We start from the raw sequence: 25,853 nt of genomic DNA on the forward strand, positions 1-25,853 counted from the left end.
GAAGGACTACTATTCAGGAGCCCATGAAGGTGAGTGTTTCATGTTGATCTTTGTGTTCAGATCTCTCTTCCCCCACCCGCACTTTCAGAAGGTCATGAACACAAGTATCAAGACGTACATACTCATTTTCTCTCGAGTAAATACTTATCAGCGGGGGGCGGGGGGGACGCCTGTGGTAAATATCAAAGTGCTGACTGTGAGACGCGTGCGCTGGAGGTTAGTTTTTATTGATACCTTCAGTGTTCGGGCGCAAAAATGACTAAAAGTTCCGCACCTCGGTTTCAGGTGCTCCTGTGAATAAATTTTGGTTTGGCTTTGGTAAAGTGAAACAATCTGAGCGAGGTCTGGGACCTTAGGGTGGGTCCTCCCGTCTACCTGGTGACCTTCCGTGCAGGCAGCTGTGGGTCCGCCCGTGGACACACTACCAAGATGGCGGCTCGGCGGTGACCTGGTGGGTCGGGCGGAGGCTGCTCCTGCTGAGACTGCTTTCTCAGTGCCCTGGCCAGTGACTTGGGTTTGAGCTTCACATCTGAGTTTTGGCAACAAAGCTCAAGAAAAAAATCACAGTAAAAGACAGAAAGGAACCAGCATTTCCTAAGTATTCATTTTGGGCTAGCCACTTTATACGTTAGTATTATCCCAGCTGCAGTCCTGACAGGATGGGCACCTTTCTTGTAGAAGGAGAAACTGAGGTTTGCAGAGGGCTTCAGCGGTTTGCCTCAAACCTGCCCTCATAACCAGCAGGACAAGTGTTGTATTTGCCTTATAACTTGTAGATTTTGGTCTGTTGCTTTTCCTCTGAAAACCTCTGAGCCTCAGTTTTCTTTGCCAATAGATTGGGGAAAGCAGTATTTAGATAATATAACTAACAGATTAAAATGAGATTTATGTCTGTGTGAAGTACTTATCTTCTACAAACCAGCATATCAGTTCTCAGCTAGTCTTTTCTGCATGTCTCCTAATTTGCACCTCTTCTTGTTAACGCTGCTTGATTTATATCAGAAGCAAGAATAGACTAAGTTTGGAGAGAACATGCCATCAACTCATTTCTCCATTGTTACCAAGTAGTAAATGAAATTTATTACATTAGATCCTGTAAGTAAGAAATACTTAAATCCAAAGACTAACTTGGCTAGCTAGTCTAATTTCTAGAAGTTTTTAAGGCTTTGACATGGTGGTGCAACATTTATGTAGCATTGTTTCCAGCATTTACCTGTCAGGACAGGAACTGGTGAGGATGATCTGGCTGGGCTTAGAGAAAGGGACGGGGTCCCTAACGAGGATCTTGGACTCTGTCCTTTGTGATCAGCATTGAGTGACTTTTGGCTTTCTTGGACTCTGATGAAGGTAATCACCTTGCCCTAGGTGGCTTTGTCTTTTCATTTGATAGATTCTTCATATGTAAATGAAATAAAGGCTTTATCTACAGATAAGCTGATGCCTTAATGATTAAAGGGCTTAGGTCAGGACCAGCACATAATTTATTAACACACAGTCAATTTTAGCTAGAGTGATAATTGTCCATGTTTGCAAATGATGAGCTTGAATAAGGAAGCTTGGATAAGAGTACCCAACATATAAATGCATTTAATGTTGGTTCCATTTAACTTAATCTTCCCCTTATTTGTAAGGCTGCCAGAAGAGAGAAAATAGCAAATGCTTTCCTGAAGGTTGCGGCAGGCTCTGTGTGTTATCTCCCTGCACATGGGATTGGGGAGGCAGGTGGGTGTGGGGCAGGTGACTGGGACAGGGTGGCGCTGGTAATCAGCCTTAGACATCTGGAGAAACTGGAACAGCTTTTTAATTTTCAACCAGGGCCAGGATTCTTTAATGTACAGGGAGTCCTGTGGGCTGCTGACTATCAGGATCCTAGGTTCTCACCCCAGGAAAGATTTTGCTGTTATCTCTGGCCTCACAGGGGACAAAATGGAACAAAAGTAGGAGTGCCCTATCCGTCTACTGCCGTAGCACCCAACAGCGTGGAGTACAGAAAGCCCTGTTTGTCCCAACACCACAGGCCAGGGCGTCCTGGAGAGCCAGTTTAGGGAGTTGTGATGAATGGTGAGGTGGGAGGTAGAAGGTACTCGAGCTGGTGGGTGTCTTTGTGGCTGTCTGAAAGCAGAGATGCCTACGTCTTCCAGCACTGCAGTGAGTGTTATCTGTAGCTATCATGGCCTAAGTGGGGCAGTTGTCTGTGACATGGAGAAAGCGTGTGCTCCCTCAGCGGTTTTCAAACCTTGGCAAGAGTCAGGATCACATGGAAGGCGAGTTAAAACAGCTTGCTGGCCCACCCCCATGGTTTCTCAGTGTCAGGAATGGCGCATGAGAATGTGCAGTTCTAGCAAGTTCTCAGGTCCTGTTGATGTTACGGGTGTGGGGACCACACTTTGAGAACCACTGTTCTGTAGAACCAAGCTGCAGCTGTAACACTGCAACCCCAGAGAGCTTTTGAGAGAAGGCTGGGCCTTTTCCACACCATGGCATACTTAGAACATGGTATTGTTGTACAGAGTAGCAAACTTAAAGGGGATTTGGATCCCCAGATGGTGACTGATCAAGGGCTCTGAGGACTGACGTGTTCTGTGCCTTATCGCATACCTGTTGATACATGAGTCTGCACCAGGATTTCCATTTCTAGAACAAGGGGACCTTGAATGAGTTCGTAGACCGAACATGAGGTTTCTACACTGCACCCCCTCTCCAGGTTTGAACAACTCGTTGAAACTTAGGGAGCTGCAGAATTCATCTTTGCTGGTGTATGTTAGTAATTCCCTGTGGGCAACATGCACTGCATTCGGGTAGGGGACCTTGTGTTTGCTAAATCCTCAGTGCATCCGATTAAGATAAATTAATCAGATTTGCTCAAGCCTGGTCCACCATCTCTTCATTTGTGGGATTAGTTCATTGGAGAGCATCTGCCTTCAGCCAACCCAGGGTAGAGAAACATCTGACGGTACTTTCCGGAGGCAGTTTTGAGGTTCTTGTGGAGGGAGCGTCTATGAGTGTAAAGCAACCAAAAACAGGAAAAACGAGTTGGACCACGTACTGTTCTGAGAACTGGTAGTGCCAGAGAAGGTGGACCTCAGGTTGTAAAACTGGAGATGGTACTTTGAGATTAGGGTGCTCTTCCCTCTGATGTCTGATGTATTTCTCCACTTAACTTACCAAGCAGGAAAAGGCTTTCTGTTTCCCTTTCGAGGGTGGTGTTCCTACGCTCGGATCTAAACAGAGGCACCTAGTGACAAAGCACGTATTCATTTCAGTTTTCAAGTCCGTTTAATCCATAGTAATTTTGTGTCAGAAGCGGCTCTAACAACCTTAGTGTCATAAGCAAGGAAAATTCTTCAAAATAGATTCACGTCATATCCGGTGAGGGTGTGGTGAGGAGTGAGGGCAATGAGAATGCTTCTTTTGTTTCAGGGAATGGTCAGTACCTAGACAATAGGAGCACCTCAAGCCATATATAAGTGACTGAGGTGGCACTTAGTTGTGCCAGAAAGAGTTTGTCTTTGGAGTCAGGTGGACCAGGGTTCAAATCCTCCCTCTACCATGTGCCCTCGGGCAGAATAATTTAACCTTAAAGGCTCAATTTCCTCATCTGAAAATGGAGATAATCCTCTCTCTTCAGGCAGTGGTGAGGAACCAACAAGGTCAGGTTTTATGGGCACATGATCGATACTCAAACAGGTGAACTTTCCCTTTCGTTCTTAGAGGTGGATGACTTTTGTCACATCGCTGGCATCCCTTGGGTGCAGGTGTTGCCCTATTTGTTTCCTGTGTTGTGTGAACCAGGAATGAAGAGGGGGCGAAGAGAAAAGTGGGGGGTGGCTGTCATTGCTCTCTTTTTGTTGTGCTAATTCCAAATGACCTTGATTTGCATGGAGAGAAGTGTTCTCCCCACACTTGGTTTTGGGAGAGAGAAGGTTCTCTTTCAAAGTGACCTATGACCTTTTTGTGCCCTCTCTGACTTGAAGAAGTCGGGGTGGGGAGGCTGCTCATAAGCCCACAGCATAGGCACACACGCTGAGGAGGGACAGTGAGGACAGGCATTGGGAGGACAGCTGCTGTGGAGCCACCCCTTTTTCTTGCCTTTTGGGACCCTGGGGATTTAGGATGTTTTTATTAACTCTCCAAGGAGTGTTAGATGTTATTTGTTACCGAGACTTTTTTCACAAGTGCATAATCAGAACACTTTTAATAAGTATAATTAAATTGGAGGGGGGTTTTTTTGAAGATTTTATTTATTTATTTGAGAGAGAGAGAGCGCGCGCGCGCCCGCGCACAAGCAGGGGGAGGGGCAGAGGGAGTGGGAGAAGCAGACTCCCAGCTGAGCAGGGAGTCCAATGCAGGGCTCGATCCCAGGACCCTGGGATCTTGACCTGAGCTGAAGACAGACGCTTAACTGACTGAGCTACCCAGGCGCCCCAGGTATAATTAAATTTTAAATAAAAATTTGTCCTCATTGTAATTACCTCTTGCGAAAATCTTTTGAAATTATTTTATTCGAACGTATTTCATTTTGACATTTCGGAAACAAGAATCTTGGTGAAACTCCTCCTGTGTATCACACTAAATTAATTATTTGTATTCTTTAAACATGGTCTGTGTGAGTACGTGTTCTTTTTGAAGTTAGTCTCAAGAGTGAGTCCGAGTCATTTTTTAGTTGGTTAGGTGTACTTTCTCTCCTCAGCCTCTTAGCATGTCCGTCCCTCCTTTTTTTTTCTTTTTTTTTTTTAAAGATTTTATTTATTTGTCAGAGAGAGAGCCAGTGTGTGGACAAGCAGGGGGAGTAGCAGGCTCCCTGCTGAGTAAAGAGCCTGACTGGGGCTCGATCCCAGATTGAAGGCAGAAGCTTGACCAACTGAGCCACCCAGCCATCCCCTTCCTTCTGCTGTCTTGTTTTTCCCTTTCACAAACACTGGGTGTGGAATGGGGTGCTGTCCCCAAACAGAACACAGTTAAGGGAAGCCATTTGGGCCCGCTGTGTGGGTTTCTGCTGCCTGCCGCGTCCTCCCCCCTTCCCCTGCTTCGCTTGGGTCTCCTCCCCACCGGAAGGCCCTGGGTTGGCAGGACGGGATCAGCCGTGCAGCCTGGCCCTGAGGCTCCACCATGCTTCAGAGCAGCCGCCCTGGCAACACTGGCTCTCACTTTTCTTTCCCCTCAGTACTTAAAAGACCGACTTTTTTTACTGCATGTTTTCACTCTGCTTTCTTTTGACCCTAATCCCTTAGAGCTTTTCTCAAGTTACTTGAGGAAAATGGTTCACCCTTTGCTGTTGAGTATTAAGGCTCGTTTTTCTCAGGTTCTAAAGCTTTAAAAATTTACTACAGTTATTAGAATGGTGGGTTTTGTTTGCTTATTGTCAAGAATTTGAGCTACATCATCAAGTTTTGTGGGCTGGCTGGGGACCCAGTAATACCCAGTAATACCAGTGACCTCAGAAGTCTCTCTGCTCACAGCAGGAAACACAGCCTGAGGACGCCTTGTGTAAATGACTAATACCTGCTCAGTCCCCACCGGGGCAGCTGCCCTTTGAAAGCAGCAGGCTCCTTACGCAGTCTGCAGTGGTACTGTGAGAACAGTAATAAGGTAGCTTCTTGCAGGAAAAGTGCAGCATAGGAAGGAAAAAAGTGCCTTAGTCCTTGTTTTACAAACATGTTTTGCCTCTGCCTTAAGATGGTTAAGCTCCTTTTAACAAAGACTGCTTCTTACTCATCTTTGAGCCTGGCTGGGGTTGTTTTTTTTTTTTTTTTTTTTTTTTTAATCTGCAATGCATCCTAAATTTGCATATCATTCTTGCACAGGGGCCATGTTAATAATTAATCTTCCCTGCATTGTTTCAACTTCAGTATACGTTCTGCCAAAGCAAGCACTGCCTCGGAATTTTCTGTGCATATGCATAAAAAGGGTTTAAGAGACTGGAGCCCTGTGCTGCAGGGTGAAGTTAGGGGGCAAGCTATCCAGTTCTGCTGACTTGAAGAGCTGAAGGTCAGCTCAGAGCGGCTCATTTAAGATGTTTGGATATACACAGCATAGAAGTACAGCAGTAATAAATGAGGTAACCTTTCTGCAGTGAGTCCTACGCTCCTGATTTGTGCCTGGTACTGTGCTGGGCTTCGGAGACCCAAAGAGAAAGGCAGGAGACAGCCCAAGGAGAGGTGGCGGATCGTAGCAGAGGCTTTTGAGTGAGCCGTACAGTTCAATGCCACATTAACCTTTTCCTAAGTGTAGGTACTTGGAAAAGTTGTCTAGCTGCCTGAGTCATGGCTTCCTCATTTCTAAAAAGGGAATAATAGTGTTTACCTGTAAGGTTGTGCCTACTGAGCGATCTGTCATTTCATTGTGTGGCCCATTGTCAGCAGGCAGAAAGTCGTGGCTTTAAGAATAGTCCACTGCCCCCTGAAGTCAGAGCGACGGGAGCAAGCCATTATTCTGGATGGGAACGATTGTTCGGCAGTGCGTAAGGGCTCCGGTGGGAGGCTTGTGTGCACAGGGGCTGAGCAAGATAGGAGGACAGGCGGGTGCCTCACTCAGCAGAGACGTGTGTGGAAGGCCTCCTTGGGGTATTCGCACGGCCACTACTTGGTAGTGAGTCAAGACTCAAAGCCCAATTAAGGATTACCTGGCAAAGAAGGGGGAAGGACATTCCCTTCCAGGCAGTAAGAAGTCTGTGAGGCCACCCAGGCGCCTTTTTCGTAAGGTTTTGATTTTGGATTTGCCAGAATCAGAAGAGCTTTGCAGCCTCTATTCAAGTTGGGAAGAGGAAAAATGTGGAAAAGTGTTAAATGGGTTTTTAAGATGAAGTATCCAGAATAAGAACGGACCTTTGACTTGGCTGAGCGTTTGCCTGTGAGGCTTGGCAGTGGTGTTGAGTCCCAGGGAATCCAGTGGGAGCCAAGAATGGTTCCCACCCGTCTGTGTGCCCGCTGTGGTGACATCTAAGCACACTCCCTTGCAACCCACCCACTGGTTTCCCAGTTGCAGCCAGACTCCACTTTCAGAAGGAAATGATCCCATTCCTTTCTGGCTTGAAGGGACTATTAAACAATCAAGAATACCTTATGTACTCCAAGTGGTGGGTAAATAAATATCTTGGTATGTGTTATTGCAGTGATAGGAAAGGAGCAGGTCTGGTTTTAATGCTATGGGTAATGGAAAACAAGGCGTAAAGTCTGTGTGTTGCAGGGAAATGCACTGTATTGATGCTGAACCTAATTGTAAGGCTTTAATAGCAAAATAATCCAATTAAAAGTCTGCTTTCACCTTCAAATACTTATAAAAATTCTTTGTTTAGATCCACTGGCTTTAATTACAGAATCCAACATCTTCCGAGTTTTTACTGTGCTAATATGATACCTTGTCATCTCGGACTGTAGAAAGAACTTTATGAAGTAGGTAGTTTCCCCCATTGACCCCGCCACTATTTTTTTTTTAGTTGTGGTATAATTAACATACATTGTTATATTAGTTTCAGGTGTACGACGTAATGATTCCACAACTCTATCCATTATTCATTGCTAATATGATAAGTATAGTCACCATTTGTCACCAAACTTTATTTCAGTCTTATTAACTACATTTTCTGTGCTGAACTTTTCATCTTTGTGACTTGTTTCGTAACTGGAAGTTTGCACCTCTTAATCCCCTTTATTTTACCTATCCCCCCATTCACGTCCTCTCTAGCAACTACAAGGTTGTTCTCTGTATCTAGAAGTCCGATTTTTGTCTCCTTTTTTCTTTGTTTATTCATTTGTTTTATTTCTTAAATTCCGTATGAGTGAAATCATGTGGTATTTGTCTTTCTCTGTCTGACTTATCTGACTTGGCTGGACTAATATGACTAGCATAATGCCTTCTAGGTCCATTCATGTTGTTGCACATGGCCAGACCTCATTCTGTTTTGTGGCTGGGTAATATTACTCCATATGTATCACATCTTCTTTACCCATTCATCTATCGTTGGACACTTTGGTTGCTTCCATATCTTGGCTACTGTAAATAATGCTGCAGTGAACATAGGGATATATACATCTTCTCGAATTAGTGTTTTTGTTTTCTTTGGGCACATAGCCAGTAGTGGGATGACTGGATCATATGGCCTATTTTTAATTTTTGGAGGAGCCTCCATGGTGTTTTCCACAGTGGTTGCACCAGTTCGCATTTTATCCAGTAGTGCCCGAGAGTCCCTTTTTCTCCATGTCTTTACCAATTTCTTGTCTTTTGGGGGGGTTTTTGTTATCGTCGTTATTTTGTCTTTTTATTATTTTTTTTTAATATTTTTGTTTATTTATTGGACAGAGAGAGACAGCCAGCGAGAGAGGGAACACAAGCAGGGGGAGTGGGAGAGGAAGAAGCAGGCTCCCAGCAGAGGAGCCCGATGTAGGGCTCGATCCCAGGACCCTGGGATCGAGCCCTGAGCTGAAGGCAGACGCCCAACGACTGAGCCACCCAGGCGCCCCTGTCTTTTTATTATTTTTGATTTTCATCATTCTGGCAGGTGTAAGGTGATATCTCATTGTGGTTTTGATTTGCATTTCCCTGATGATTGATAATTTTTTTCCTTCTTTGTAATTCTGGACTTGTTAAGCTAGCAACGGCGTCATTTGCGTGTTGGTAGGAATACTGATTTGATTGTTAACACTAACAATAACAAGGCAGGTTAATAGTATTTAATGAGCCCAATAAGTATTAGGTAATTTTATATGCGATATTTTTCTTTCATTTCTTTCCCCTTTAAATTACAGGCTCAGTAATAACTTTGTCTCCTGGGGCTGTTTCTTTAGGTGAAAAACGTTTCTGCAGGCACACAAGACATGCCTCCGCCCCCTTCTGACTACGTGGAGAGAGTAGACAGCCCGATGGCCTACTCTTCCAATGGTAAAGTGAATGACAAGCGGTTGTATTCAGAGTCTTCCTACAAATCAACACCGTAAGTAGCATCTTCCTCCTTCAGACGGAATGAGTTTTAAAAAATGAGTATTGTATATGTTGATAAATCAGTTCCTGTTGTACCATTTGCTTTAAAAAGTAAATTTCACAGTTTCCTAAAGCCTGGAGACAGATCTCCTGCATTGTTGGTGGAGACTTGGAAGATGAGAAGGGTGGGACTGTGAGCTGGTGGGATCTTCTCCCCCTTCGAAGCTGAAAGTGCTTCTTTTCTCTTGCTGGTTTAATAGAGAAAGGTCAGATAGCGTTTTTTCACTCTAAAAAAGTAGTTCTCTTCCCTGTTGCTGGTTTTGAAGTTGAGGTGAGAGTGAAGGACGTTATTGATACAAAGCAGAGCTGTGAGGGGTTCTGTCTGTCCTTGCCTGTAACTACTAAATCTCATTACTGGAAGGGGAAGATGGCTGGTTGATGATCCCCTAGCCACATACATTTTTATTTAACGAGAAGACTTTGTTTGAATTCAGGAATTCTGAGATCTCACTTGCTGTGCTAGATCCTTCATGTTGCTGGGGGATGTGAAACTGATAAAGCCTGTAGGTGTAGCTTTACAAGTAGTGTAAGTAACCTCACAGTGAGCTTCTGGCTAAAGTAGGTGCCATTATGGTTATTGGAATGGTATCCCCGTTGTGGTTTTTGTTTACCCTAAAGCCTAATTCTAATTCAACCTAATGACTAGTGAGGGAAGGGTATTAGAAACACTGTTGTTACGGACTGGATATAATTTTTGCCTAAGGATGATAAATTACTCTTCTTCTTTTTTTTTTTTTTTTAAGATTTTATTTTTGGGGCGCCTGGGTGGCTCAGTGGGTTAGGCACCTGCCTTTGGCTCAGGTCATGATCCCAGCGTTCTGGGATCGACCCCACATCGGGCTCCCTGCTCAGTGGGGGGGCCTGCTTCTCCCTCTCCCTCTCTGCCTGCCACTCCACCTACTTGGCTTGTACTCACTCTCTCTGTCAAATAAATAAATAAAATCTTTAAAAAAAAAAAGATTTTATTTTTAAGTAATCTCTACACCCACCATGGGGCTGAAACTCACAACCTTGAGATTGAGAGTCGCAGGTTCCAGCGACTAAGCCAAGCAGCCAGCCCATCTTCTTATATATAATTCTAGAACTCTAAATTCCTTTGTAGACTAAAAAATAAAAAACATTCCCTTTAACTACTTTGATTGTTTTCAGTTAAAGGTGTATCTGCTGGAAAACTTTGTGTTGCTTCAGTTTAATCTCCAAATCCGACCCACCCCCCACCCCTCCCATTTAGTGGTCCAGTTTATATAGAAATCACCTCGAGTGCATGGTAGTTTGGTCACCTGGAACCCCTTAAGATGACACCAGCAGCTAAGCTAATTATGGAATCAGTTTGAGACAATAGGTTCCATTGTTACCCCGGAATAGAATTTGGAAACAGACAGCAGTTTGCCTTACCGTCAACATATATATTGTTTTGGTCTTCAGAATTGACTTGGCCTTTGGTTTCAGTTGTGAGTGATTTGGAGGAAGAGTATTTTCTGTGTTCTCCTTCTGTTTGGATTTTGACAAAAATCCAAAACACTTGAGACTGTTAGGGGCAAAGGTGTACAAAGTAGAGGCACAGTCCTTGTAAAAGTTCAAAGCTATGATTTGCATGACTTCCATGCATTCATAATAAATATTTATAATGCATCTTGTGACCAGCTGTGCCTCTAAATTAATTATTAAAGCCTGAATGGTTGCATAACATTCCACATGCTGTCTCTTTTCATGAAAACCAAGATATCTTCACAAATTCATTTGGAACAATTTAAAAATCGTACTTATTCTTGAATAAGCAGGTACATTTGTAATGTAAAATTTAAAAGGGACAAAGGGATAGCTTTTTTCCCCCAGCTACCTAGTTCCTATTCCTAGAGGCAGCTACTCCTAGAGGCAGCTAGTGTTACCACTTTTTTTTTTTTTAAGTAGGCTCCATGCTGGTGCAGGGCTTGAACTGACAACCCTGAGATCAAAACCTGAGCTGAGATCAAGAGTCAGATGCTTAGCCACCTGAGCCACCCAGGCACCCCACCAATTTCTCTTATATAACCTTCCAGAAATTATTTTTAAATAAATATGCTGGCCAAAATGTACATTAGTTAGATCTTCCTTTAAAAAATACTGGCATTTTGGGGGGTGCCGGGGTGGCACAGCGGTTGAGCGTCTGCCTTCGGCTCAGGGCGTGATCCCGGCGTTATGGGATCGAGCCCCACATCAGGCTCCTCCGCTGTGAGCCTGCTTCTTCCTCTCCCACTCCCCCTGCTTGTGTTCCCTCTCTCGCTGGCTGTCTCTCTCTCTGTCAAATAAATAAATACATACATACATACATACATAAATACATACATACATACATACATAAATACATACATACTGACATATTAGTGGGTACCTGGGTGGCTCCATCAATTAAGTGTCTAACTTCGGCTCACTCATGATCCTGGGGTCCTGGGATCCAGCCCCATGTTGGGCTCCCTGCTCAGCGGGGAGCCTGCTTCTCCCTCTCTCTCTGCCCCCCCACTCGTGCTCCCTCACTCTCCTCTATCTCAAATAAATAAAAATAAAATCTTAAAAAAAATCCTAGCATATTAAATGCATTATTAGCAGTGTGTCTTGGAGAGTGTGCATATCGGTATACAAAGAGCTTATGTATCTGTTTTATAGCTGCATAATATTCCACCAGATGGATATACTATAATTTGTTAATTCCATATTGGCGCTTACTTTTCCCCTGTGTTCCATTATTACTAACCGCTGCAGGGTGTATAAACTTGTATGTATATCACTTTTCACGTCTGTGAATGTAGCTGGAGGAAAAATACTAAAAGCAGAAGTGCTGAGTTGAAAGAAATTTCCTATTTCACTTTGATGGGTATACTCAAATTGTAATCCCTAGGGGGTGTACCAATTCATATTCCCAGCCTGTACCCTAAAACTTTTTTTTTTAAGATTTTATTTATTTATTTGACAAAGAGAGAGAGACAGCCAGCAAGAGAGGGAACACAAGTAGGGGGAATGGGAGAGGAAGAAGCAGGCTCCCAGCGGAGCAGGGAGCCCGATATAGGGCTCGATCCCAGGACTCTGGGATCACGCCCTGAGCTGAAGGCAGATGCTTAACAACTGAGCCACCCAGGCGCCCCAACACCCTAGAACTTTTTTGAAGGTCTAGAAAATGCGAAAGTAATGCTTAGTTTCAAAATCTAGAAGAAGGGGAGGATGGGGACGGTGCTAAGGGATGTGATAGGACGTTATCTCCTTATTTGTATGCACTAATGTTGGAAGGAACTTGGAGCCTCTAAGGAATAATAGAAATTGCCAGGTGTTGCCCATGGCAGAGTACTGTATGCTCTGGAAGATTCAGAGCACATCCCCTTGGATGGGGTAGGTAGGGATGCACGTTAGTCAGGCTTTCATGAAAGTGCTTAGTAGCCCACGAGCTCCTCTCCTTGCTATCTAGTGGATAGGCAAGGAATTAGAACAGGAACATTGTGTCTGAGGTCCATGGTAAGGATGAGGTACCTCAACACTAAGATTTTTCCCCCCAAAGCATAACACACATTCAGTAAAGAGTACTAATCTTGAGCATACAGTCTGATGATTTTTCACATGTGTGAACACTGAAGTAACCACCACCACACCAACAGAGAGACGTATCAAGCACTCTAAAAGGCCCACGTGTACCCTTTCTTCATTGATATCCCCAACCCCCCACCACAATTTTGATGCCTATAACTAGGCATTTTATTATTGGAGTTCTTATAAAGTGGAATTATATGGTAATTACATCTGGCACCTTGTACTTGTCATAATGTCCTATATCTTAGAATTTCAAGGCAATCAGAATTCATACTGGGTTAGGAGATAGGAGAATTTAATTGAAAGTGGTTGCTTCTCCACCTTTTCTAATTAAATTTAGGAGATACCCCCTATTAGTTACATTCCTTACTATCCTGTCCAAATCCAGGGTGAATTCATCTTTACAAGTCAAAGTTGAGTGTTGACATGTCACAGAGCTTTCAAGGCAGACTGACACCCTAGAGTGCCAATGAAACCTTGTATGGTAGCAGTAAAGAGGCTAGTAGGATAATCTGTTAGGACTATATATGAATTGTAGGAATTCACTGGTTCACATGAGACCAAGGGATGGTCTTACTTCAGGAATGGCATGGGCCAGGAACTCAGAAGAAAGGTTACCAGGGCCCCTGTTGCTATGTGGGCTTTATTCTCATTACAGCTTCTATTAAAGCAGGACAGTCATCCACATTTTCCAGGCTACATTGACCTTCCAGCACAGGATTTGGAAAATGGAATGTCCTTTCCCAAAGCTGACATATAAAATATATTGAAAGATTCCTGATTGGTCCTTTTTGGATCATTGTCATTCCCAAGGCTAGGGAGATGGGGGTTCTCTGATTGACAAGGCTCAGATAGTCCCTCCAATAATAGTGATAGTTCTAAAATACCTTGTACGGGCACCTGGATAGCTCAGTCGGTTAAGCATCTGCCTTCGGCTCAGGTCATGATCCCAGGGTCCTGGGATAGAGCCCCACATTGGGCTCCCTGCTCAGGGGGGAGTCTGCTTTTCTCTCTCCCTCTGCCTCTCCTCCTTGTTCCCTTTGTCTCTCAAATAAATAAATTCTTTGAGAAAAAAATTAAAAAATACCATGTACATTGGGGCGCCTGGGTGGCTCAGTCGTTAAGCGTCTGCCTTTGGCTCAGGGCGTGATCCCAGCGTTCTGGGATCGAGCCCCACATCAGGCTCCTCTGCTGGAAGCCTGCTTCTTCCTCTCCCACTCCCCCTGCTTGTGTTCCCTCTCTCGCTGTCTGTCAGATAAATAAATAAAATCTTTTAAAATAAAAAATACCATGTACATAGGACACTGATGTTGATCATGCCTCGTTACTCTTCTCTCACTGATACTGGTGTCATCAGAAAAGAGGATTCTTGTGAATGTGTTTTCAATTCAGGAATTCTCTTGAACACCTGCCATGTACACAGTAGTTGGCTAGGTGCCCTGGGAATACCATGTCCTTGTTCACATGGAGGTGGCAGTCTACCATGGCAGAAGACCGCACACGGTAGCTACTCTGAGAGTCAGGGCAAGGTAGGAGCACCAAAGGCATGTGAGGGAGGGTGTGTGAAGAAAACAAATGAATAGAAAAGAAAGAAAACACAAGGGTGAACTTCTGGACCTGGAGACTGAGTTGGAAACCAAGGAAAGCATACAGCTGCTTGCCTCTTCAGGGTCATGCCGATTATGACCTACTGGCATTTGTATCTAAAAGTGGGTTCAAAGATTATTGATGGTATACATATTACCTAACTCTTTAATTTGTAAATACTTGTAAGCATTTTGTGTTTAGGTTTTATGCTGTATCAAGTATGTTACCCTTTAGTGTTTCAAAGTATGTAGGAGAGTGGGAGGTGGAAAACTTCCAAAATAAAGATTATTAATTTTTTAAAAAGATTTTATTTATGTATTTGAGGGAGAGGGGGAGAGAGAGCTCAAGCAGGGGGAAGGGGCAGAGGGAGAGGGAGAAGCAGACTCCCCCTGAGCAGGGAGCCCGACAAAGTAAAGATCTATACTGTCAATGTCAAATGTAATTATGAGAGGAGGCCTGTTTTAATGTTTTAGGTTTTGTTCTTTTCTGATTTCTTTTGCTGTTTGGCTTCCTTCTTCTCTAGCCCCTACTCCCTCCAAGACACCTACTGCATTCCCAAAGCAGGAAGCATAATACCCGGCAATTTTGGCAGAGTGTCTAGGAACTTGTTACTCATTAACTCATGGAGAAAGTCACATTTTCCCTCCTTTAGATGCAGCAATAACGTAGCACGCAAAGCCACCGTACCGCGAATACATTCAGAAAGAAGGCGTAAATCCCACTACCACCCCCAGCTATGCACACACATCCCAAGGCTTTAGGCTTCGACAAGACATTAGTAAGTGTGATAGAAATCTGAAGACTTGGACAACAGTTAGAAGCAAGCAGTTCTGGATCACCTGGAAAATAGAGAACGCCTCATAGACAAAGCTCAGGATTTTAGTTTCTCTTAAGTTGAAAGCAATGAGAAAACAACAATGTTCGGACATTTTTAATAGTCGATTCGAATAACAAGGCTGAGGTTGGAAAGTCTCTGGTGTGTCCTTTGCCTCCTTTTCCTTCAGCTCCGCTACAAGGGAAAGTTAAGTTCTGCATGGCGGTTACTCAGAAGTGCTTAACAGTTGCCACAGCTCTTGCTATTCTGTTGTGTGTTTGACTTCATTTTCATGCTCGTGGCAGAAACACATGCAATTAAACATCTGATGCAGTATTAACTAATTGCGTTAGGAAAATACGTCTAACGAGAATCCTTCCCTGCTGTTCAGTCTCCATGGCTATAGGATTAACATAGCAATTTAAATTTTTAGTATTTTAGTTTTCCAAGATTGTATCTTGAAAAGAAAATTGACGTGTAAGAGTCTAAAATTAATACTAAAAATGCTTACGTCTGAGAGCAGCTTCCCAAGGTAGCCAGGTACGTGCATTTCTCTTCTGCACCCAGCATCCCATGAAGCTGGAAGAACCTGTAGAAAAGAATACTGAGCATTATTTTCCTGACCAGCTTTTGTGGAGTGAGTCCCTGGCCCCGGTCCGGTGAACACCCCTTCCACATCAGCCCGGGCTTCCTGCAGTGGTCTCAGATCCGTCTTACTCAGGAGGTTTTACAAGTGGGCTCTCCTTGCGGTGGAACCCTCAAGCCACTTGGTGTGCTCCAGGGGGTCTGAGCTTGCGTGAACCTCCACGCAGGAGCCCAGGGGTCTGCCTTGTGTTGAGTACGTGAACTGCCTGCGTGCGTGCACCTGGGCGTGGAGATGCGTCCCAGCGCGTACTCTCGCTGCTCTTTGTGGTTACACTGGCCAAGGGCTGTAGTGTCCCTGGCGATCCCTGAAAGCTGATTGCTGTTTTGTTAGGGTGCCCGAAGTGGTGCAGGAGCTGCCGGTGACCTCGCCTGTGGATGACGGCCGGCAGCCTCGCTACAGCAGCGGCAACTTGGAGACGCCTTCCAAGAGGGCCCCCACGAAAGGAAGAGCGGGCAGGTCCAAGCGGCCCGAGCAGGACCACTATGAAACAGACTACACGACCGGGGGCGAGTCGTGCGACGAGCTGGAGGAGGACTGGATCAGGTAGTGGGTGGCCTCGTGCTGGAACCGCTTGCACGGGATCGGGGTGTGAGCCTGGGCCAGCCGGCCTGGGGAGTGCTTGGGGAGTGCTTGCTCAGCTGGGGTTGGCTGGTATGGTTTCATTCTCCAACAGCCCAGAATGGTTGTTAGGTTTTCCCCCTTAGTACTCTTTGGTAATGAAGATTGACGGGGAGGGGACATGCTTGGCTGTGACTGTGTCCTAAAAAAGAAAAACACAGTCTTCCACAAAGTGACTGTTGAACTCGCACCAGTAGTCACCCAAGAAAGGTCTTCCAAACAAATAAAACACCAGTATAGAGGAACTTCGGTTACTGATTATAAAATTCCCGGACTGGTGCTATGGCTTTGTCTTGGCATTCACTTTTACGTTAAGGTTTCAGCATGAGACCGGAGATTCTTTTAAAAGTTTAATCCAGAGGACTTTGGCAAACAGTTATGTAAACAATTAAGTTAACAATTCAGTGTTCTGCCCAAGGCTGTGGTTAAGTTCCTATGTGTGCTGGTGGTTGAGTTACAGGTCATCATTACCAGCTATATTCATGTGCAATGCGTAGCCCTTTGATGCCCAAGTGTTCTGAGAAGTGGGACGCAAATCAGAAACATTTGCGGTGTGAATGGTGGTTCATCAAAACATTGCTTCTCAGGGTGTAGTCTCCTGGTGGTTCTCATACCTCACCTTCCCCTCTCTCCACAAGAGTTCTTGGTCAGGGACGCCTGAGTAGCTCAGTAGTTAAGCCTCCCAACCCTTGTTTCGGCTCAGGTCATGAGATCGAGCCACGTGTGGGGCTCCCCACTCAGTGGGGAGTCCGCTTGAGACTCTCTCTCTCTCCCTCATATATTCGCTTGCTTGCGCTCTCAAATAAATAAATCTTCGAAAAAAGAAGTTCTTGGCCAAGTTCAGCCATCTAGGTATAAAATATTTTTTTTAACTTGAATCATGGAAGATTTAAATGAAAACTTGTAAGAAACCTGAATTCTTATTTTACTTTTGAGCAAATCATTTAATTTCTCCCCTTCGTAAAATGAAGATGTTAGGTCAATTTAGATGTCAAAATTGAAATTCCATGTTGCTATGAAGTTCCTTAGTCCTCTGCAACAATTCAGAGTTATTTCCTCGGTGGATTATTCGTTAATACCATCACGGTGATATGTAAAGAGTAGCTAGTATATTGAGAGATACAAGTGATACAGAATTTCAGGGCTTTTTTCACTGTAGTGCCTTTGTCACATTATTTATACGATGAGCATGTATTTTTGTACATGTACATTTTAAAGTCTACTTGTATAATTAAAGGACTTAAAATAAGCTATTTCTGCTTAGGAAAACAAGATCAATTAAAAAAACAATCTGAAGACTGTAGTTGGTAGCAGAAAACAGCCAGCTGCCAGTCAGCTGCTCTGCCACAGTGATGATGAAAACATAACTTTGGGGGCGCCTGGGTGGCACAGCGGTTAAAGCGTCTGCCTTCGGCTCAGGGCGTGATCCTGGCGTTCTGGGATCGAGCCCCACATCAGGCTCCTCTGCTATGAGCCTGCTTCTTCCTCTCCCACTCCCCCTGCTTGTGTTCCCTCTCTCGCTGGCTGTCTCTATCTCTGTCAAATAAATAAATAAAATCTTTTAAAAAAATAAATAAATAAATAAAATAAAATAAAAAAATAAAAAAACAATCTGAAGACTGTAGTTGGTAGCAGAAAACAGCCAGCTGCCAGTCAGCTGCTCTGCCACAGTGATGATGAAAACATAACTTTGGGGGCGCCTGGGTGGCACAGCGGTTAAGTGTCTGCCTTCAGCTCAGGGCGTGATCCCGGCGTTCTGGGATCGAGCCCCACGTCAGGCTCTCCCGCTATGAGCCTGCTTCTTCCTCTCCCACTCCCCCTGCTTGTGTTCCCTCTCTCACTGGCTGTCTCTATCTCTGTCAAATAAATAAATAAAATCTTTAAAAAAAAAAAAAAGAAAAAGAAAACATAACTTTGTATTCCCGAATTCTAGTTTTGAGACTTCAAACATAAATATTCTATTATCACGTGGTGTTAAAATAAATGAGTTCCTATGACTTGAACCTTCAATTTCATAAATGATTTTTAATTTTATTTCTAAAAATTATATAAGCATAGTATTTTGTTTTTAAAGATGTGTTTATTTGAGAGAGCATGCACGAACTGGGGGAGAGGTGGAGTGAGAGGGAGACAGGGAATCTCAAGCAGACTCCCCACTGAGCGTGGAGCTAGACGCAGGACTTGAACCCAGGACCCTGAGGTCGTGACCTGAGCAGAGACCAAGAGTCAGTCACTCTGCTGACTGAACCACCCAGGCACTGCACTCCCCCCACCAAGCATAGTATTTTTAAAGCCAAAGGCAGTGATGTATAGAGTATAATCATTCTTTTTTTTTTTTTTTTTTTGAGAGAGAGAGAGAGAGAGAGAGGGAGTGGGAAAGAATCTTAAGCAGATGCTGTGCTGAGCACAGAGCCCAAAGGGGCTCGATCTCACTACCCCAAGATCATGACTTATGCCGAAATCAAGAGTCAGATGTTCAACTGACTGATCATTCTTAAGAGAACTTACTTGCATCCCACCTTCCTCTCTCCATAAGCAACAAAAAGAAAACAGGAGATTGTCATTCTCTACATCCCACCAGCTGCATTATCTTTGATGAAGAAGACTGGATTTTATGTCTGCTAGAGTCATAAGTAGTCATTTTCTCTATTTTTAGGGAATATCCACCTATCACTTCGGATCAACAAAGACAACTCTACAAGAGAAATTTTGACACTGGCCTGCAGGAATACAAGAGCTTACAAGCAGAACTTGATGAGGTCAATAAAGAACTTTCTCGCCTAGATAAAGAATTGGATGATTATAGAGAAGAAAGTGAAGAGTACATGGTAAATTCAAACCTGATAATTGTATATTATATATGATGTTATTCTAATCTATGGAGATATAGTATCTTTTCTGTTAAGGCTGATTCAAATTTTGCTAGCAATTCTCAAATTGATTTCCTTGAAAAATAACTGAAGTCCAGTCTTGGATGAAGTCTTTCCAAATTGAAGAGTGTACTAATGTAGTTAAGAAGTACAAAACAATAGGCTATGTACGTATATCCCTTCCTATTAAAAAAAAAAAGCTATATTTTTCTATTCATAAACACAGTTCATTCTTCTGTAAAATATTAACATTACAGAATTGGGTACAGAAAAATAAACTGCCTTAAATTCTATCACCTGGTTGTCACCCAAATATTAGTTGTTAAAATATCCCCTTCATGCAAAAGTGCACCTAGACACACACCATCTTTGATGAGAAGTTATCTTATGTTTTATGTCAGTATTGATTCATGGATATCTGTTTTATACTTTGGGTTATAATCCAATACTAGTTTAGTTTATTGCTCAAATTATTTTAGATATGTATAATATGTAATAGGTTAACTTAAATATATACATAACTAAGAATACATCACAAATACATATATATTATTGTGAGTGTATATATATATTTACGTGTATACATATACATATGCATATATATTGAAGTTAGTTACTGGGGAACTCAGACCAGTTTCATAAAGGGCTGTAACCAGATGAGAGCTATGCTTTACAGAAGATCTCTCTGGTGTTAGCATGGCACCTGGACCAACATGGAGAGAGATGAGAGGCAGCAAAACAAATAGTTACCTGTCTATGTGAATGGAACGTGAGGAATAAGTCACAGATTTCTCTTTACTGGCTTCCCTCAGACCCTCTTGCTGACTATAATAGTTGTAAGAACCTAAAGACTTCATTATTTTAATTTCCTGCATTTTTGGCATTGTTGTCAGTTTTAGCTCTAATAGAACATCAGGAATGTTATTTTTGAAAGAGAAAATGCCCCGCTAAACATACTCTGTTGTGTTTCTCATTAATAGGCGGCTGCTGATGAGTACAATAGACTGAAGCAAGTGAAGGGAGTAAGTATCCCAGATTGTAAGGTGCTTTCAGGAAGAATTTTCTATTATGTGTTTTTTCTTGAACCTTTGAAATGACCATGAACACCTTGTCACACAAGCACTGATGATGACAAAAGACCCTAAAACCGCAAGGTGAAAACTGTAACAGAAGTTAGAACCTTAATTTCGTTGTTTGCAGCTACAACCAGCTCTTACAAGCTTTTTTTAAAAGTTGAAGTGTAGGGGCGCCTGGGTGGCACAGCGGTTAAGCGTCTGCCTTCGGCTCAGGGCGTGATCCCAGCGTTCTGGGATCTAGCCCCACATCGGGCTTCTCCGCTGGGAGCCTGCTTCTTCCTCTCCCACTCCCCCTGCTTGTGTTCCCTTTCTCGCTGGCTGTCTCTATCTCCGTCAAATAAATAAATAAAATCTTTAAAAAAAAAATAAAAGTTGAAGTGTAGGGGCACCTGGGTGGCTCTGTTGGTGAAGCGTCTGCCTTCGGCTCGGGTCATGATCTCAGGGTCCTGGGATCGAGCCCCGCTTCTAGCTCTCTGCTGAGCGGGGAGCCTGCTTCTCCCTCTCCTTCTGCCTGCCACTCCCCCTGCTTGTACTCTCTCTGTCAAATAAATAAATAAAATCTTTAAAAAAATGAATAAATAAATAATAAAAAATCTTTAAAAGCGACCATATACCTTTGTACCTGGCACCCAGATGAAGAAATATATTTCCTAGTGTCCCTGGCAAACCCCTCTTGTGCTCTCCTCCAATTTTTCCTCTCCCCACAGATAACTACCATCCTAACTTTTAACGTCATAGAGAGTTTAGCCTATTTTGAACTTTATGTACATGGAATCATATAGTATGTATTTTTTATATGTGATTTTTTTTAAGAGTTTATTTATTTATGTGTTTGTGTATGTATTTGCGAGAGAGTGAAAGCACAAGCAGTGGAGGATTAGAGGGAGAGGGATAAGCAGGCTCCGCACTGAGCATGGAACCCAGTGTGGGGGCTTGGTTGGGGCTTGGGTTGTTCCCAAGTTATGGCTTTTATAACTAATGCAGCTTCAAAAATTTTTGTAAGTGTCTGTGCACATGTGCACACATTTCTTAGATGTACACTTGGGAGTGAAATTTCAGGGTCATTGGGCAAGTGTCTGTCTGACCTTGGGCCAATGGTGTCAGACAGCTTTCCTGGTTTGCCGGTTTATATTCCCAATGAGCTGTGTAGATTCCTTTTGCATCGTATCCTGGTCAGCACTTGGTGTTATCAGTGTTTCTTGGTTTAAAACTTTGTTTTTAAAAGATTTTATATTAATTTTTTTTTAAATCACAAACACCATAATTTTAAATGCACCTGGCTGGCTCAGTTGGTAGAACATGTGAATTTTGATCTCGGGGTTTTGAGTTCAAGCCCCATGTTGGTTGTAGAGATTACTTAAAAAAGAAAAAAAAAAGAAGAGTATGAAGTAAAATCCCTGTCTTGTTCCCCATTTACCTATTTCTCCTTTCCCAAGTCAACCAATATCACCAGTTTTTGTTTTACTAATTTTTTTAAAAAGATTTTATTTTGGGGGGGCACCTAGGTGGCTCAGTTGGTCAAGTGTCTGCCTTCAGCTCAGGCTCAGTGGGGAGTCTGCTTCTCCTTTCCCTCTCCCTGTAGGTGGCTCCCTGTTACTCTCTCTCTCTGTCAAATCAGTCAGTCAGTCAATCAATCTTTAAAAAAAGGATCTTAGTTTTGGGTGCCTGGGTGGCTTGGTCAGTTAAGCATCTGCCTTGCTCAGGTCATGATCCCAGGGTCCTGGGATCGAGCCCTGCATCAGGCTCCTTGCTCAGCATGGAGCGTGCTTCTCCCTCTGCCTGTTGCTCACCCTGCTTGTGCTCTCTTTCTCTCTCTCTGTCAAATAAATCAAAATACAATCTTACCAAAAAATCTGAAAGAAAAAAAGATTTTATTTTGGGGGTGCCTGTGTGGCTCAGATGGTTAATCGTCCACCTTCCGCTCAGGTCATGACCTCTAGGTCCTGGGATGGAGCTCCGCTCTGCCCCTCCCCCGCTGGTGTGCGCGTATGCACGCTCTCTCTCTCAAATAAATAAAATCTTACAAAAAAAGAAAAAGATTGTATTTTTAAATGTCTACACTCAATACTCAACATGGTACTTGACCCCCACAACCTTGAGACCAAGAGTCACATGCTCTACCAACTGAGCCAGCCACGCACCCCTGTTTTACTGATTTTTTAGGTGATGTGTTAACAAAAAGGCCAGTAAGTTTTTTGGGTCACTTTACAAATCACTAGAAATTAGCGCATGCTTTGTAAAACCCAGGTTAGAAGGTATGATTGAGCAAAAAGAATAAACTGCCTATGTGGTCAGAGAAACTGCCGATGCCTGTATTTATTACTCCGTTCATCACCCCCAGCAATTTTATTTGACTATTCCGTGATTTTTTTTTATTCACCTCTGCCTTCCTAGCAGCTAACACAACTTGTTTTTATTTTGTTAAACTTACCTGGTTTATTTATTTTTCTTTTTAGTCTGCAGATTACAAAAATAAGAGGCATTATTGCAAGCAGTTGAAGAGCAAATTGTCACACATCAAGAAGATGGTTGGAGATTACGACAGACAGAAAACCTAGGAGGCAGATGCCCATGGTTTGAGAGATCAAGAAGTGTTTAACATCTCTGCAACGTTGTCAGAAGGCAAAATGACTTTGGATTCTAACCCAGGAGCCCAAATCTTTGTGATCATGACAAAGTTTTGGTAGCTTTAATATCATCAGTATTGAAGCATTTTAGAAATCGCTTTTGCTAATCGACTGGGCTGAACACTCCAATAAGGATTCTGTGCTTTAAACTTCGGCTGTTAAGGACTGACTGACTGCAGGTTGAGGTCTTTAAACCTTGAAGGAAGGTCCCACGGTGACCTGTGCTGTGAATGCGCATACGTGGGGCAGTCTTCTCTTAATACGTAAGTGCGCTCATTAGTTCCCATAGGTGATCTCGTCCATTCCTCCCAGAAGTCTGCCTTCAGAACTGTTATTTATAAGCATTCCTTCTCAGGTCAGGAAGCTGGGTGCCTGCGGTGAAGTCTCTGCGAGTGCCTGCTTCCTGGCTTGCAGTTTTGGTTAAGTCTGTTTTGTGACTTGAGTCCATGAATAAAGTCCCTGGCCTTTAGTATGTTAGCTACTATGGCTAGTGCATTTTACCAATCTCCCTATTGATTTTTTTCTGTGTATAAATGGTATTAAAAGAGCTCTTTATTGTTTTATGTTATCTGGGTAATAAAGATCATGTAAAAATAACAAATTGTGAAACTTAAAGATTGTAAATAATATATTCACCTTTTAAGAATACAAATTTAAACCTCCTGGTTAGAATTCTGTTGTGTATTTTAAAATACTTTGTAATCTTTTATGGTTTACATGCATTTTGTTTGTTTGTTTTAAACCAACTAGGCTTTTTCATCGTATCAGAGTATCTGATGACGTTGCTAATTCAGTTGTGACTTGAATTGTATCTTACAACAATATTCAAGTTCTGTACATACTTTATAAGGTATTAAACCTGGTGGTGTCTTTCTTTCATATACTTGTTTGACATCATTAGTGCGATTAATATTAAGTTTTGGAAATGAGAATCAGTTTTATCTGTTAATGTTTTAAACCATTTTGGGTGCTGTGCTGGTTGCTAAATGTCCCAGTCATTTGACCATCAGCAGGCTGATTTGTCTGGAAATAGAGGGCAACCCCACAAAACATCAGATTATTTCAGATGGTGCCCTTGGTTCACCACTTTTTTTTGTAAACTTAAATTCTTATTAGTAAAGTAAAATTAGCTGATAGTAGTGGGCATATAGCTAGCCCAGTTGATTGCGATGCTCTCCTTAGTTTAGAACTGTTTTTGTGAATATTTTTGAAGAATAATCTTTAATCATTAGTATACAATTCAGACATTTAAGTATGTAATTCTTTATATACAAGTCTGAATCATTTTCCAAAGATACATCTTAAAATAATGTTTCTATTATAACATTGATTCATTTCTTCAAATTGAAGAAATTCTTAATTTTCCATGTGCTGTACATACTTACTATAAAAGGTAATAGTTGATAGTTTACCATTTGGTGTGAAACCAAAAGGTATGAAAAGACTCTCTTGAGCAACTTCACTCATTTTTATGTGTGCTAAAATTTCTATGTTCTTGGAAGTCCGTGTACTAAGATTATAAAGATGGCAAGGTTACCAGGGTTCTCTCTATACAGCTGAATGAACAAAATCAAATACCGTGAATTTCCATTGTAAAATTGTGTCAGAAAATTGGACTTAGAAATAAAACACAAGAAAATCATTTCTCAAATGTGGTGCTTAAAGACCACTTGGGATTAACCAGCTGGATGTAACTTTGAAGAACCACTTAGGCCAATTTCTAGTTTGGAAAATAAAGAGGTTTGGGTTAGATGTCGGAAGTCTTGGACATCTCTGACCTGAGATTCTCACGTCTGCAGTCTGCCTTCTATAAACGATTGTTCCAGAAATTCTGTTATGAAAGCATGTGGTCCTGCTGATAAAGGTTAACTGCACACAGGGATTCCTTTACATAGGTGATTCCGTATTAAAAGTAGGTAAGATTAGTATTTTAATTTCTCTTTTGAAAAATTTAAAGAAATATAGAAAATTATAAACATGCATATATCCATGTGCCAGGAAGAACAGGTGTTAGTTTTGTCATATATGCCTTGTATTTTTGAAATAAATTGAAGTCTATTAGTATTTATAGTAAAAGTTACATTGTATGCACACACATATATGAAATTATCATTTAATCTTTATAACGTTCCATTGACATGTAATCATTTCTCATTCTTATTTAACAGGTAAGAAAACCGATGATGTGGTAGATTAACTGGCCCACTGTCACACAGTGGCAAGTGATTAAGTAGGATTGGAATCTTGGTCTGTTGGAATATTGGGTTCTGTACTCCCATTCTAGTTGACTGTCACTAAATTCATGGGTTGGGTAAGATGGGATTGCTGTGTCTGATGTTAATAAATTTTATAAGTGCATTTTAAGTACTTTTAATTGATGTAAAATGTTTCATATGAAATTATCGAAAGTATCTGTCATGACCCGAATGGGTGTGTATGTGTAAAGAAGGGTATGAGCAGAAGAAGAGTTGCCTAGTTGTGGCTCTGGGGACCCTCAGTGGAGGCTGTAAGAGTTCCTCACACACAGACGTCCTCACTCTTTCATCACTGTGGTAGGAAGTGTCTCATCTGGACATCTCTGAAGCCTTAGCTGGAGGAATCGGGATTCGGACCCAGTCTCCTGGCAGCCTGTGGTTCTATACTAACTGTGTAACTTCTGTGAAAGGACAAATGACCTAGATGGAGGGCTGTGCCATCCCTCCTCTCACATTTCATCTTGTTCACATGTCTTTTAATGGGAACAGTTTTCATAAAGAAAAATGCCCAAGTTACTTGGGTAGTTTTTAGAAAGCACTGTTAAGCTAAAATAATGCCACTTTGCAGTTAAGAGAAAAGCATGGAACCATAACAGTGATTTTGTTGGGGGGACCACAACTCAGTGTAGGTGCCCCCCTCCCAAGATTTCTGCCACAGGAGGACCTGCTCGCTCTTCCCTGCTTGTGTCGTCCTATTCTTGCTTTGCCCTGCAGCAATGACTTGCTGTGTGACCTTGGACAAATTACTTAGCCTTCCTGTCCCTCAGTTTGCTTCTTGGTGTGAGAACTCTTTGTACCAGATCTCATAGGTATCATGAAGGTAGTTAAT

The 25,853-nt window shown here is 42.6% G+C and overlaps 1 protein-coding gene and 1 pseudogene across 4 annotated transcripts in view; one reads left to right on the forward strand and one right to left on the reverse strand.

The window, feature by feature from the left end:
- Positions 1–25,133, forward strand: part of OCLN (occludin) — a 62,084-nt gene extending 36,951 nt beyond the window's left edge. For all 4 annotated transcript variants that reach the window (XM_048220857.2, XM_026498832.4, XM_048220855.2 and 1 more), the window contains exons 5-9: positions 8,784–8,929; positions 15,909–16,121; positions 18,853–19,024; positions 20,047–20,088; positions 22,599–25,133. In XM_048220857.2, coding sequence (XP_048076814.1) covers positions 8,784–8,929; positions 15,909–16,121; positions 18,853–19,024; positions 20,047–20,088; positions 22,599–22,700 — 675 coding nt within the window. In that variant the 3' untranslated portion in view covers positions 22,701–25,133. The remainder of the gene's footprint in view (positions 1–8,783; positions 8,930–15,908; positions 16,122–18,852; positions 19,025–20,046; positions 20,089–22,598) is intronic.
- LOC113255417 (U6 spliceosomal RNA) lies at positions 5,760–5,873 on the reverse strand (annotated as a pseudogene).
- Positions 25,134–25,853: the final 720 nt, after the last annotated feature.

The sequence above is a fragment of the Ursus arctos genome, unplaced genomic scaffold (genome assembly GCF_023065955.2).
Source record: "Ursus arctos isolate Adak ecotype North America unplaced genomic scaffold, UrsArc2.0 scaffold_5, whole genome shotgun sequence".
Classification (NCBI taxonomy): domain Eukaryota; kingdom Metazoa; phylum Chordata; class Mammalia; order Carnivora; family Ursidae; genus Ursus; species Ursus arctos.